Raw genomic sequence first — 13,769 nt, forward strand, 5'->3', positions numbered from 1 at the left:
ATAATCGTGATAATTTTAGTCACTATAATCGTGATATTAAATTTTCATACCGTCCCATCCCTACTAAACACATATGCATTGAATTTAGCATCTAGAGTGGACGTACAGCCCCATCCCCCCACCACACACACACACACACACAAGCAGTCACAGAGTCTCTCATCTGCCCAACTTTCCTTAGCAACAGAGCTTTCATCATGGCCTGAAAGAATCGAGCATGTGAGATGCCCAGCATTTCTCTGTCTCTGCTCATAAGGTCGGCCTGCTTTGAATGCTTAAACATGATCATCATGTTGATCCAGTTACCTGTAATGTGTGTGTGTGATCACACTTAAAATCTGCAGACTCTGAGGTTTTAAGGAATATAAACACAGAGACATGCACACATGAAACACTACAGCGATCAAGATCCCATAACTAGAGTTTATGTTACGCTGTATCAGTTAACACTGAGAAGAGCAGAGGCCCATCCATCTGTTAAATGTATCTCATATAATCTCGCTATCAGCATTTATGTAGAAGGAATGGTGACGTGTTCTCTGTACTCTACTACCAGCTCTATTTCTTTTTACTATTTCTAAAAATAACCATAACATCCAAATAAACCCTGATATATTCAGTATTACCTTTAATATCTGAAGTCCACCTTCCCCCAAACTCATCACTTTCACTTCACCGCCCTGCTTCTTAAATGCTGCAAATACTAACTGTACAATTCCAGATTCCCGCTTTTCCAGGGCATGTCTTTATTCTGTTTGCCAAAGGTTTTCTAAGGTTTTCTGAGGTCCTGGGAATCTTGACAGATGTGGGCCATAAGAGAAAATGTTTTCATGCAAGCAGAAGCTTACATTTTAAAAAAAAAGTCTTCTAATAAATACACTAGATTTCAAATGTTTGACAAATGTTTTTCAAAAATTTTTTTTTGTGATTTTGAGGTGCAGTTATTTGATCAGAAATACAGTAAAAACTGTATCAATATTTAAAAAGATATATATAATTACAATCTAAAAATATTTATGTTATTTAATTATTATTGTATTGTATTATTTTGATAAACAGAAATTTCAAAAGAAAAATGATTATTTAAAATGGAAATATTTTGTAACAATGTAAAATTCTTCTCTTTTAAACAATTGAATGCATTGAAACGTCCGTGTACAGTTACAATCTTTTCAAATCAGTAAAAATCAAGGAGGTCCAGCACAATGCCTCAAAAGGAAACTAAGTAGCTAGGTTTGACATTATCTCTTACATTTCATTTTTACAAACTATAAATTGTTTATGTACCCAAGCAAATAACTGAACATATTGCTTACGATGCTAGAAACCTACAAAGTGTATCTAAAAACGATTCTTACGAAACAAAGAAAAATGTGTAAAAATATTGATATAAAAATTCTAGACTTTACAAAAGTTCATACTTAAATTTTTCATGATTCTAAAAAAAAATGTCTATTTTTTTTGTCTTTTGTCTAAACTTCCAACTAGTGTAAGTGTTTTTAGACTCCTTTCTATGAGATATATGAGAAGCCCATGAACACACAAAACAGTCCAGGACACCCACATACAGATGAGAGAGATGGGAGGCCCTTTACCCAGGTGTGTTACGGCTGCACAGGTGTGCTGCAGACAGATCAGACTGACGGGTAGAGAGAAGAGGGCCTGCGCAAGCAAAGAAAAGAAGGATCCTACAACATCACACAACACGATCACACTCACACAGTTCCCTATCAGAGATCCACTGCACCTGCTCAGGAAAATGTAAGCTAGCTTTGCCTCTTTATGCCAACTCTCTCTGTCCTTCAGCGTGCACTACAGTTGAGAGCTGGCTGAGGCTGGTCCCTGCTGTTTGAATGCCTGTCCAGGGGTCATTTGAAGTGCTCTGACCTTAAACCTCTGACACTCGAACACATGGTGGAGAAACACGGCTGTGTCATTCCCAGGGCCTCTCTCAAGCTATCTCTCTCTCCCTTTTATCTACACGCCTGCCAGAAGAAGTGTTATTTAAAGCAGGACACCCCAGGGGCTTCTGAAATGTTCTCCTCTCATTAGGACACTAGAAAACAGCGTAATGATTCATGGTTCATTTCATGAGCTGTAAATAATAGCATATCATAACAAGAGGAGAAGATTACAGATAGATCTGGACAGAGAGAGAGAAAGTAATGGAGTTTGAGGGCAGCAGAGACAGTGGTAGATGTTTAGGAGCTGGAGGTTAACCACAAGATCCTCAGCGCAGTGGAGGGGACTTGCTCTCAGAAAAGAAGGAGGGGAACCGTCCGAAATAGAGGGAGGCTTTTTATGGCACATGAAACACCCATATTATATCATTTCATCACTGTGCTGTTCATTTCCTCTGATGTGCGCAGGTTGAGGGACGGGAATATAAAGATAGAGAGGAATTCCCCCATGTGCTCGTCCTGTGGTCAAGTCCTAACAAGACACACTTTAGTGAGGGGGTAAATATCTAAGTAACCCTACCCAGTTTACCACTCTAACACTGGCGGCAGTAACATAGTGCAAAATGGTCAAATGCAATTATATAAAAGATAATAGGTGATTGTCTCAAGACAGTCTTTTATCGTATTCAAAAGCAGCTGTTTTTAACAGATCCATGCAAATGGTCTAACACAGAGACAAACTCTTTCGTTTTGGTGAAGAGAATTCAAATCAGTTGGGCTGGGTTGTTTTTTGTGTTTTGAGACAATACGTCATGTGACAAATGTCATACGCAAAACTGAGGATTACTAAATTACACTGCATCAAGTAAAATAATAAAAAGGTACTGCGATATACAAGTAAAAAAGTAGAAATATTAAATAATATATGTTTAAAATGATTAAAAAAAATTGTATTTGAATATTTTAACCAATTTAATTAGTGGTTAAATATTTAATAGATTAAACAGAAAAAGAAAAAAAAAACTACTAAATAGAGACATGAAGTATATTTTTTAATTTAGATTAATTTAGATTTTAGTATTACAAACAACTTTTAATAAAAAAAATAAAAAGCATTTAAAACTAGGGAGACTTTAATAGAGTTTTAATACCAATTTAGATTTTCATTTTTAAATTAAAAAAAACTCGCTCGCATTTTAAATATATTTATACATAATGTAAAAGTGTGATATTGTTTATGCAATAGTCAAATGGTGGCAACTACCTATTGAATTGCCATTGGATGAGCAATATTCCATAGCAGAATTAGACCTGCATTAGACCACTATTAGGAAGTCCACTTGATATGATTTAATCTATCCAGATATGAAATATGGGCAGCATTAAAACACACAATCTTCCAATATTTTCCACAGTCACACAAATCGTACTTTTCCCTCCAGCTGAAGGACTAAATGTGGTGATGTAATATCTGAATGAGTGGCATCTCATCTGGCTCATGCACAAATCTGTCCCTCTGCCAGTGAAATGACTCAAACACATATAAATACACATGCTAATTAAATATGATCGTTTAAGAGGGGCAGTCGTAGCCACTCTGTAGGGTTACACCCACAACCTACTACCTAGATCTGCAACAGAGAGGCTTGTGGTGACAAGCCATCATTTCAGCTGTTTTTTTCTCTTGAAAGCTAGTGGAGTGAGCAAGCTCAACTCAGCAGAAGACCTATTTTTTCTTTTCCTTTCTGTAATGGAGCGTGCCATCATCCACCAGAGCCACCTCCATAAAGAACTTAACATAGACCTACAGCAGCCTAGAAAACCAATGCAACAATATATACAGACAAAACAGAAGCTGATATTATTATCATACCTCAAATGCAGGGGTGGATCCACATTTTGTGTATGTATAGAATGCAAGATTTGATGATGATCAGGGTGAAGAGCAAGAGGTTTTGGGTACCTGTCGGCGTCTCCCTGGCCGGTGGAGGCTTTACGCTGCAGACTTTCCCGTACCATTGCCATTCCATCCGGCAAACGGTTCAGTCGTCGTGTATACAGACTCAGTCCCCCATCCGTCATGTACCTAAGAGCACACAAACAGAGATCCTACATTACTCGTCCAATCAAAACAAAAACTGAATGTAAAGAACATTCAAAAGCAAAGAAAATGTTCACAGATACATTATAGCCATTGACTAATAAAAACCACAGTGCAGTTAGGTCTCATATACTTTCAATTAAAAATAATTAAATAAACTGGTAAATAATACTACAGTCATTAATCCAAAAGAAGTCACTTAACAACAAAATATAATATAATATAATATAATATAATATAATATAACAATAAATAATAAAGTGGTATAGATATCTACTAGATATCTAACGTAGATTTCTCTCACATATTAACTGCTAAACAAATCAATTCAATACTATTAAATACATAAATAAATAATGCAGTCATTAACTAAAACAAATCACTAAATAAAAATATATAAAATGATATTATATAATTATAATATAATATAATATAATATGACAATAAGTCCTGAATAAAGAAAAAAAAATGATCAAAATATTTCTATAATTCTTAAAGAAATTAATGTCAGAGAACTCTTCATAATCCTAATCATTTAAATATATTAGTACATTATATTATATTATTTAATATGTGCTACTAATAATGGTCAGCATATCATACCAATAAATAAAAAGAACAATGCAGAGAATAATATTAATTATAAACAGTATAAAATAAATGCAGTTTCATTTATTTTATTTTTTTAGGGGGGTGGGGGGGGGGATCAGAAGCAGAAATAGTAATGAACATCTAAGTCAAAAAATATGTTAAACAGTCTTTCAACTAATAGAGCCCTCATGACATCCAACCCCCTGCTGGTTTAAATCAGGCAACAGGAAGTAAGTCTGTGTGTGTGTGTGTGTGTGTGTGTGTGTGTGTGTGTGTGTGTGTAGCATGAGGTTAGTGGGGTCAATGATTCACAGTCGCTCCGCAAAAAGGAAAATGATCCATCATGTCTTCATAAAAGATTTCAAATGAATAAAAAATGATAATCACACATACATGAACAAAGATCACCCATACACATATACACATACTATTCCTGAATAAATAAATAAATAAAAAGCATCCAAAAATGTGTAAAAATCATCAACCATCAGCTACCTGCTACTGTCAAATAATACCAGATCTGTGCATGCAGTTTTCACTGAATCAACATCACTCATTTCTTTATCCATTCATTCTTTCACACATGTCTATAAGCTTTAGGAAGGTGAAAGGGCTACCTGGAGAAAAACAAACTCTCACATAACTCAAACAAAAACAGATACTCTTCCAAATATTTGCCCTGTCACGAGATTCCTCGCTGCTCGCAGTCACTCACTCTGCTACAGTTCCCACTGGACACTGGAATAAAACCCCCAGTCTTCACACTCACTCAAGGTAAGACGGTTGTGTGTCTGTTAGTGTGTGCTTGTGAGTCAGTACAGTGCCTCTTTGTGTAAAATACTGTCACATCATATTGAGAACGAGCTGCTGGAATACTGCGGCTATATAGTTTGCCAAAAACCTCCAGACAGCTAACGGTGCAACATCTCTGCTCAGACCACCTCCACGTACCTCCAACTCTCAATTTCCCTTCATATTTCTGAGAGTATGTAGGTGAATCTCACAACAATGTCCAGGTTATATTTCAACATAAAATCTTAATTGTTATGAAAACAATGCTACGCTTTGTAAAAAGTGAAGTTACTAGGGCATTAGTATAATATAATGCATTGTAATTATAATATAATATAATATAATATAATATAATATAATATAATATAATATAATATAATATAATATAATATAATATAATATAATATAATATAAATGCATGAATGCCATAAAATGAAAGAAACAAATGCAACTTAAAAAAAAAAAAATTCTAAACATATTTCTTTGAATTTTATTTTGTGGTGAGATATGACCCAGATTTGACTTTTTCAAACAGACACATTTTCATAACATTTGCACTTAAATGATTATATTTACAATCCAATTTCAAACAACAGCCATCCCCACTAAGAATATAACACTAAACACTAAGATTACACTAAACAGAAACAGACTGAATCTTATTGTAAATGTCAATTCTTTAACTTTTCTCTAAAAGCATTAATGGTCACATGATAACAATAACACCAAGTTGACAACAATGACTGACATACCTTTCACTGTTAAAAATCCACCAGACGCTTAATTTGCTAAAACACAGGTGAGATCCTGTGGGACAAACACGGTCTCTGATGTGTTGTTTTGCATTAGCGGGTGAGGTTATGAATGTTTCTCTAGTGCTGGAGTATATTCTCTGTCTCTACTCTTCTGTATGTGAGTGGCTGGAGTTTGTGCCGGTGCTCTGGACTGTTTGGTGAGGAGGGAGGAGGCTAAACCAACCACCCCCTTCCCCAAAACACACACACACCCTCACATAAACACAACCCCCACCCCATGAACACGAGAGCCTGGAGGGGTTTGGGAGAAGGGCAGCACATTAGGGGAAGAAAGAGGGGGATGAGAAAGAGAGAAGCAACAGGAAAGAAAGTGAAGAGGAGAGTTAAGACTAAATTGATGACACAGATTCAGTGTCTGAGTCTGACATTTGAAAGGCAAAAGTGCTGACCATTTTTAAAAGAAGTATGGCTTTAAGAAGTCATTTATTAACTTTTTTTTAAATATATTATACATGTATTTATATATATATATTTACATTTAATTATAAAGAGACAAATTAATGAAAATTAAATAGCGATTTATATATATATATATATATATATATATATATACGTGTGTGTGTATGTGTGTGTGTGTGTGTGTATATATATATATAGTGTCATTAAAATTATATGAAAACAACTTCTTGTTATTAAAATATAAAATAAATCACTAAATTCTATTCTATTATATTATATCATATCATCATAAGTCAAGAATTCGAATTTAAATTTGAAAAATGACTGAAAAATAATAATAATAATAATTTCAATAACCCAAATCAGGCTTGATTTTATCTATGCTAAAGACAATTCATCTTTTTTTTTCTGATGAAATCTGGGTGATAAAGGATTTCAATCAATAAAAATATATTTTTTTAATAACCCAAAAACCTAAATATGAGAAAATCCTGCAATCTTTTAATTGAATTCACACATTAAAACTATGAAATGTGTGTGAGTGTGTGCGTTTCTATGTAAACAAAACCTGATGACATAAAGTAGGCCTATTCATGATCTGACAGCTACTGTATAATGTGTGTTTGGAGAGGAACACCAAGCTCTTAGCATGTGTTTTCTAACCTACTAAAGCAAAACCCTCTTTGTGAACAGAAACCAACATAACTGCGCAAAAACCAAACAACCTAAAAGCTATAAATGCCTCCAGACTAGCTGTAGACAAACTTTAACAAGTGACATGATTTATGGCATTTCCATCTTATTCCAGATGATTATTTGTTTTACGGTAATGTCAGTAGCTTTACAGATGCTGTAACCACAACGTCAGTCATATGTCAGTGTCTTTTAACTAAAGAGCATATTAAATTCAGCGTGATACATATGAGGTAATGTGACAAACCTGTCCCTCCATTATCAAAGTGCTGTCATGAACAGAGGAAGGAGATCATATTAGCTCAACCTGTATGTGTTCATATGTAGACCAGCCTGGGGTGAAGCCTTTAACCCGTCAGTCCTGATTGCACTATGAAAACAACCACTTTGAGACCAGGGAAATCAGATCCGACACCAGTATCACGAGAGCCTCTTTCCATTAGGGATCTGGTTCAAACATGTTAGTGCTTCTATTTTATATAGCCCTCCAATAGCAATCTCACTTCCCTCAATGCTCAGGACATCATCCATTGTGCAGGAGATCCTCTAGTTTAAGAGACATTTATCAAAGCACACACGAGATTCCTTTTTTCAGTCAAGTGTCAGTGTTAAGGACTTCACATTCAAAATGTCAGATTTACAATAGCACCCAAACGAATGCAGTAAACAGTGAATTTGACAGGATTCTGATGCCTGGATTTTGTTAGACAAAGTGATTTTGCATCCAGACGTCAGGCTTATGGCCAGATGTAATTGCAGCCTGCCACCTGGCCCGTTCTCTATAATCTGGTAATGTTAGAAGCACTAGAACAGTTTGTAGTGTTCAAACCACACAGGAAGACTGTGATTGTGGGGAAATAATAGCACAAGAGGTTTAAATTGCACATTATCACAGCCAAGGTATGCAGAGAGAGCTTGTTTCAGCATGAAGGGGGCGGTGAATCTGTGTTACACTGCCCCTTCGATCTGTACACTCAGAATGCACTAAAGCTGCTTTAATTACCGCCTAAGGACCAGAGCTGCAAGGTGACAGTATTCATTGTATTTAATGTGTTCACTGTGTCATTAGACGTTGTGTGTATACATCTGGATTCAAATCTCCAGTGAGAATTGATTTCAGTGAATCAGGACAACGCTGATTCACACTAATGTAAAAAAATAAAAACACAAAGTCCCAAATCCTGAGCTTTGAAGAAGAGGCAGCAGAGAGAAAAAAGTATAAATCCATTTCAGATTTAAAGAGATAGTTCACTCAGAAATTAAAATTGTGCCATCATTTATTCCAAACTTGTATGAATTTATTTTCTTTTTTTTTCCTGTTGAACATAAAAGACGGCATTTTGAAAAATATGGACCCCACTGACTTCTATAGTATGGAAAATAATAATAATAATAATAATATTAAAGTCAATGGCTACCAGCAAATGTTTGGTTACCAACATTCTTCAAAATATCTTCTTTTGTGTTCACGAGAAGAAAGAAATGGATACAGGTTTGCAAAAACTTAATATAATAATAATAGAAACCATTTTTAAATTCTAATATTATTTCATAATATTGTTTTAACTGTATCCTTACTGTATTTTTTGGTGAGAATGAAAAACATCTTTCAAAAACAGTATATCTTATGACCCCAAACATTTGAATGTTAGATTCTTTTCTGAATGTGTGCATTAACTAAAACAATGCCTAAATGTAAATTTGATCAACTCTTGATCATTTAAAAAGTTAAACACAAAAACTGTTCTTACATAGGTAAAAAAAAAAAAAAAAAAAAGCTCCTGGAAATCTACTGCCCCTAAACTGAAAAGTTAATTTCTGACCTGGTAGTCATGCATTGATTTATAATATCAATATGGAAATGAATTAGACCTAAGAAATGACCTAAGAAAAGTGACCTTACACCTAAGAAAATGTGAATTCATATTAAGAGAACCATATCACCCTCTAGTGGCTACAATAAATCCACACTACAAATATCCACAGAGATTTTCAAGAGTCTTCACAGAAAGCATGATCCATTTGATTAGTTTTATGCCATTTATGAACATGAAAAACTCAATACAGTAAACTGATCACCAAATCTGCTTCCTTTAGGCACAATTTACACAATAATTCGTTATTAATAATCTAGGACCAACAAAGAGTTACCACTTGTGTAAATTACGCTGTGCACCTTTAAATTGCCATTTAATTTTCCTTTCATCTCCACTAAACTGCATACCGAAAACGCCCGTAATTATCAGCCATTGGAAAAACCCCATTAGTCATCCGTCTCAACCACTGCCAATCATCTTTCACACTTACCCACTGGTCAGCTCATCAGAGCGGGCATTCTTAGCCAGCACGTCTCCATCACTCATGTAGCCGCTCATCTCCAGCCCCACACCTGCCAGCTCCAGATCCTCCACCCTGTCTCCCAGCTCCAGGCCACAGAGGGCGCTTCCACGCGCTGCCAGCTGCTTCCGTAGAGGAGCCGGGTACAGATACCGGCCCTGGCCGGACGCCACACCTCCACTGCGGGACTGATACCCGTTACCAACCGAGGGAGCATCTCCTGCTTGTAGACGGGGGCTGGACTGACCCATGCGACTGGCCCAGGACAGTGGCGCAGGGCGAGATGCCATGCTGAGGATGCTGCGACTGCTCATTTCAGTAGTAACACTACCATCAAAAGTGGTCTCCAGTGTGCTGACAGACAAAGAACATTTAAAATTCACCTTAAGTCAATATAAAATCTAATTCATATGACCTTTTAAAGCTATGGCATCAATAATTGTACCATGGTGCATATCTATAGTTTCTTAAAAAATACCATGTTAATAGTTGTTTTTATTACAATAGTGGCTTGTACCAAGTTGTAGCAACATTCCTAGGCTGTTGTAGTAGTATAGTTAATTCCAAGAATCCACAGTTACCATGGTATTTTGCACCAAATAGTATTCAGTTACAATATTTCCTTAACTTATAATATGAGGAAAGGTTTTATGCATAGTACTGAGGAATTGTAACCAATATCCTGACACCTCAGGAAACAAAAATGCCTTGCAGCACTCATTTTGCCCTAAAATGGACTTTTTAAGCAATTCACAATTACAGCATGATGCCATCATTGCAATGCAGTCTTGGTCAATCAGCTGAATAATCAAAAAAGAGGAACAAAGAAGGTTTTAAGAATAGAGTTAAAAAGAGCATGGTGGAGCTGCTGGACAGACTCTATTCAGTTAGTCATTTACAGTTAAAAGAGTCAAGCTGAGGATGGAATGGCTACTTGTTATGGTCTCAAAAGTCAAAATACTGTGAGAAAATACTTATCTTAGCTGCTTTCACTCTGAAAGTTCTCCTGCTACATCACACTGTGAAAAGTAAGGAACGGATGCATTTACCTGTGTGTGATCTGCGTCCCCCGCAAACTTGACATGGTCTCTTCTAAATTCTGCCGCAGGTCAGCAATATTTTTAACCGTCCTCAGACGTCTGGTCTCTGGATCTTCACCTGAAAATAAAGCATTCATTTTCACTCTATATATCACATATTAGTATTTAAACACTTTTCAACAGTTTGGGTAAGATTTGTTTTTCAAATAAATGCTCTTCTTTTGCATTTTCTATTCATCAAACGATGCTAACTATTGTTTTCAACAATGACTGACAATAATAAATGTTTCTTAAAGCAACAAATCAGCATATTAAAATGATTTCTGAAGCATCATGTGACAATAAAGGCTGGAGTAATGGCTGCTTTGCCATCACATAAATAAATAAACTTTTTACTGTTTCTGATCAAATAAATGCAGCCTAGGTGATTATAGAATACTTACTGTAAAATAGCTTGCTTGACTTCAGAACATCATCATCAATATCAGTCTTTGTTTGTCCAAATGGTGCATTGATTATAATTACCAACAGGAGAATGTCTAAGAATATCAGATGTTTTAAACTTCATCAGCTAACTGAAGAGTTATAGTACCTGACAGGTCCTCAGTAGAAGACTGGTTGAGCTTACTGAAGCTACTGGAATCACTACTACGACATCCAGAGCTTGGGTTTGTGCCTATGGGTCCATCTGCATCATTGTGTGACCTAAAAACACAGGGGTTCAAATTAAAAAGATGTCATTTATGTACATGCATACACATTGTCTGTGAAATTCAAGCCGGCAGAAGTCATGGCCTGACTAAAGGAATCCTTTATGGAAGACATACACTGGGCAACAAGTCTGTTTCAGAGGAAATACCAGTCGAACACTTCACAGCTGAGCCTGACGGGGAGTCACACACATGTGTGCACGCATACCCACTTACTACAGCCTTGTCTATCTGATATGTGCTATATGCATGCATTAAGATTTCACTAGTTTTTTTTTCAGTACAAAACAATAGCATCTTGTTAATAGGATGTTCTTTAGGATGTTTGTAGCATGATGGCACAGTATGAGATTGTGCTTTGGGTGGTTGTCCGGATGTTGCTATTCTGCTACTAAGGTCTTGTGAGAAATTTTAAGCAAATTGCTTCGTGGTTGCTTTTTTTTTATGGTTTCTATAGCAGTCTTATTTTAGTATTATTTATATTCTACTATACATTTATTAATATTTAGAATTAGAGTTTTATTTTTATATCTTTAGTATTAATTCAAAAGCAATTTGTCACTTTATTTAATTTTTTATTTTATTTCAGTTTTAATTTTAGTATTTTTTTTTTAGTTAGTTGCCAAGGTAACATTTTTAACTTTCTTTTTTTCTTCTATTCTGGACTGCTTTAAAGAGAGAAGAAAATTGAAGTTGTTTTTCTTTTTTTTTTGGAGTGTCAATTTTAGTTAACAGCAAAATACAGTTGAAATCTGATTTTATCACACTTATTTCAAACCACATTCATATCCGTATCACAGGATTTGAATAAAAAAATCAGAAATGTGTTTCAGTTTTAATAGCCCAGTGTGTATTAATACAGATATACTGTTATTGTTTTTAATATTTTGATTTAGTATTTATTTTTGTTTTTAACATGAGTTAATTTTTATTTCTATATATACAGTATATACAGTATATATATATATATATATATATATATATATATATATATATATATATATATATATATATATATATATATATATATATATATATATATATATATATATATATATATATATACAGGGGCGTAGTTTATGGGGGGGGAGGTATAATATGAAAAAATAGAATTCATTTATTTTGTAAAAATAATTTTGCTCCTAATCAAATATGAGTATGTCATAATAAATCAGACAAAAAATACTCTCCCTCCATTGAACCGATTGGTAACGCCCAACCAATGAGTCGCACTTTCACCAAAATAAGCGAGTGGAATGGGAGGAGTTTGGAAGGAGTTTGAATGGGAGAGCACACGGTTAATGTTAGCGCCAAAATGAATAATAGTTAGTTCACACCACTCCATTGCAATGTATTTAGCTATAACTAACTATAAGTTACCAAAGCAGCTGCCTGTTTTGCTAATATGTTTTTCAATAGTGTCTATAATTATCAACGACAAAAGTATTCACATCTGTGTTTATTTTCTTACTAAATTAATCTGACTTTTGAACGAATTGGATGAATGAACTAGCCTGGTTAAAACCAGACCCTTTTCAGTTATTCTGTAGAGAGAATTGAAATTCGCCGGAAGTAGTCTGGGTTTTCCCAGGCTATGAATTAACGGTTTAAGTGGCTAACTCATTAAAATAGTGAAACACTGCCACCTACTGGCGGTTTCAATACTTAATTTCTTTCTTTTGATAATTTCTACTATGTTAGAATTTTATGAATGATGATTATACACAAATTTCATAACGTTATGAGGTTTATAATCTCTTAACATGTTTTTATAACAGATTCGATGTAAATATAGCTGCAGGGTAGAAAAGTCAGCAGAGGGAGAGGAGGAGCAGGTGATCAGGTAAAGAAGATGCCATTGATTAATCAATAAAATAAAATAGGAAACAGTATAGAAAAACAGCAGCTTTGTAAAATTAGGCTATACATTAATGCCTTTAATGTTTTAAAGATGTGTTTTCCTTTAAAAAAAAATTAAAATGCATTAAGGTGGAATGTAAAAATCTTAAAATAAATGTCTAAATGTTGTCTTTTTCATATTTGTATATGTTGAATTTGTAATCAGTTAAAGCATGTTGCCAGATAGATAGATAGATAGATAGATAGATAGATAGATAGATAGATAGATAGATAGATAGAAATAAATAAATAATCCAATAACAATACACATAAAAAAAAAAATTTGAAAAAAAAATAACACGCAGCATACAACGTTCAATCCCCCCAATGTTCAAACCAAATCTACGCCCTTGTATATATATATATATATATATATAAGTGGTGGGCCGTTATCGGGGTTAACGTGCTGCGTTAACGTGAGACTCTTATCGGGCGATAAAAAAAAATATCGCCGTTAATCTATTCTCAAAGTTGGGTTGGAAGCTGGATCT

The 13,769-nt window shown here is 34.7% G+C and overlaps 1 protein-coding gene across 8 annotated transcripts in view; it reads right to left on the reverse strand.

Moving 5' to 3' along the window:
* LOC132117369 (neuron navigator 2-like) overlaps positions 1–13,769 on the reverse strand; it is a 197,556-nt gene that overhangs the window by 28,358 nt on the left and 155,429 nt on the right. For 7 of the 8 annotated variants that reach the window (XM_059526645.1, XM_059526653.1, XM_059526630.1 and 4 more), the window contains 4 exons: positions 11,262–11,374; positions 10,679–10,787; positions 9,600–9,983; positions 3,865–3,987 (listed from right to left, as the gene is read on the reverse strand). In XM_059526645.1, coding sequence (XP_059382628.1) covers positions 3,865–3,987; positions 9,600–9,983; positions 10,679–10,787; positions 11,262–11,374 — 729 coding nt within the window. Of the gene's footprint in view, positions 1–3,864; positions 3,988–6,137; positions 6,282–9,599; positions 9,984–10,678; positions 10,788–11,261; positions 11,375–13,769 lie in introns of those variants that run through there. The other variant, XM_059526682.1, reaches the window with a different exon arrangement.

The sequence above is a fragment of the Carassius carassius genome, chromosome 3 (assembly GCF_963082965.1).
Source record: "Carassius carassius chromosome 3, fCarCar2.1, whole genome shotgun sequence".
Taxonomy (NCBI): Eukaryota; Metazoa; Chordata; class Actinopteri; order Cypriniformes; family Cyprinidae; genus Carassius; species Carassius carassius.